Here is a 1,940-nt window from a genome sequence, read left to right as displayed (position 1 = left end):
AAACTTGAGAACATGTGAAAGGCAAAGCAACTTATATAAAATCTTATAATTTAGTAAATTAATTAAATACATTATTTTTATGAAATAAAATTAATTAATAATGAATATGGTGAGAGTTACATAAAGTATTATATTTTATTTAAACATGAATTTAGCAATTAGATGCTTCATTTGTTTTCTTATCGTGAAAAAAAGAAAAGAAAAGAAAAGAAAGACATTGCCATTGATCGGTGATGGAGTCATTTGCTGCTCATAAAACGGAGCAGCACAAAACTTCTCGTTATTTCCCCAAGCAGCTATATTTGTGGTGTTTATTATTATTATTATTATTACGTAGAAAAAAGGCTATATTTGCTGCAACCTAATAAAGAACATAGCAGTAGAAATCTGGATGTCCTCAGAATAATGGCAAAAGTTAGCTCCAGTTTGTGTGTTCTTCCCGGGCTTGTAGGTGGCCGAGCATCATTGACCTTTCAAAGTAGCCTCGTTTCCTTACACCGACCGCAGTTCTTTTTCTTTTGCTTTTTTTAGATTTTATCGAACAGACATAGACATGCACCCCACATTCTCTCCTATGAAAGACATAAAACTTAACTAACAACCACTCAACAGCCTCCTCTCCTCTTCAACTGAAAGCCTGTAACCACCTTTATCTTTTTTCCTAGATCCCTTCAAAATAAAACCAACACCGCTATTCCGGAAAAGAAGAGAGATCGAAAACCCTTTTCTCTTTCGATAAGAATTTTGCAGCATTGCTTGCCAATGATCATGTTTTCATTCTCTCACTGCTGATCGTTGAAGATAACACTTGATTCATTATGGTTAGAGCATTGAGTCGTGAACAAAGCATTCTGAAAATCAAGTATCCCAATCCCACAAAGATGTTCGATCAGCTTCCGGGGCGACAGGTTCAGAGCTTCAACCTTGAAAATAATGCAGGCGATGGAGATGATGTTAATCAATCAAGGAGTTACATTGTTCCTAGAGTTGTAGGAGAACGCCTTGGCGGCTGCCAATATATTGGAAGTCCACTTAATCGTGTACGAGGACCAGTGAAGGCCTCTCGTACAGATGGTCATGGTTGCGCAGCTCCTGAGACACCAACTCGTCAAGAAAAGCAATTCTTATCAGGTACATACATCACGTATAGTTCTCTTCTTTCTGTCTTCATCGCTCAATAATATTATGATTGTTTTGAAAAAGATTATGCCATTTTTTGTCAGATTAATCAGATGCTATCACTACACAAATTGAACAGTCTATGAGAAAGAGAATCTGTTTTTGTGAAAAGATTCGAAGATCATGATGTTCTTTCTTTGTTACGTATAATTTGGTTTGCATTTTGTACAGACATGGAACTGATGAAGGAAAGGTTTGCAAAGCTGCTTTTGGGTGAAGATATGTCAGGAGGTGGAAAGGGTGTCTCTTCAGCTTTGGCTTTATCAAATGCAATTACAAACCTTGCTGGTGATTTTTTCTTTTAATTGTTTCTTTTATCTGCCAATAAAAAGACCATCACTAACATTTCTAGCCATATTTGTACCATTATTTCTACTCATCTCCTTGATTCTTATTCTTACACGATGCAGCATCTGTTTTTGGAGAACAAAAGAAACTAGAGCCAATGAATCCAGAGAGAAAGGCAAGATGGAGAAAGGAGATCGATTGGCTTTTATCTGTAACAGATCACATTGTTGAGTTTGTTCCTTCACAACAATCCAAGGATGGAATCAATATGGAGGTGAGAATTCTGGGCATGTTTAAGCATTTCTATGTATGCTTTGTTTCTCATCACTCATAATTGCATATGAAATTTTTTTAATCTGAACCACGCATGCCTATACGCCAGATATTAATATTTTATTCTGATTTGATAGATCATGACGACACGGCAAAGAAGTGATCTGCTAATGAACATTCCTGCTCTGCACAAACTAGAC

The 1,940-nt window shown here is 36.3% G+C and overlaps 1 protein-coding gene across 1 annotated transcript in view; it reads left to right on the top strand.

Annotated features, from left to right (window-relative positions):
* Positions 1 to 637: 637 nt before the first annotated feature.
* The window catches only part of LOC105142455 (rop guanine nucleotide exchange factor 9-like), a 3,135-nt gene continuing 1,832 nt past the window's right edge, over positions 638 to 1,940 (top strand). Inside the window, exons 1-4 of the mRNA XM_011050095.1 lie at positions 638 to 1,131; positions 1,351 to 1,467; positions 1,590 to 1,741; positions 1,878 to 1,940. The exon at positions 1,878 to 1,940 is cut by the window's right edge and continues 51 nt beyond it. Of these exons, the coding sequence (XP_011048397.1) occupies positions 819 to 1,131; positions 1,351 to 1,467; positions 1,590 to 1,741; positions 1,878 to 1,940 (645 nt within the window). The 5' untranslated portion in view covers positions 638 to 818. The remainder of the gene's footprint in view (positions 1,132 to 1,350; positions 1,468 to 1,589; positions 1,742 to 1,877) is intronic.

Source organism: Populus euphratica, unplaced genomic scaffold (genome assembly GCF_000495115.2).
Source record: "Populus euphratica unplaced genomic scaffold, PopEup_1.0 scaffold189.1, whole genome shotgun sequence".
Lineage (NCBI taxonomy): Eukaryota > Viridiplantae > Streptophyta > Magnoliopsida > Malpighiales > Salicaceae > Populus > Populus euphratica.
Note: the sequence above shows the minus strand (reverse complement) of the source record. Positions and strands in the feature narration are given on the sequence as shown.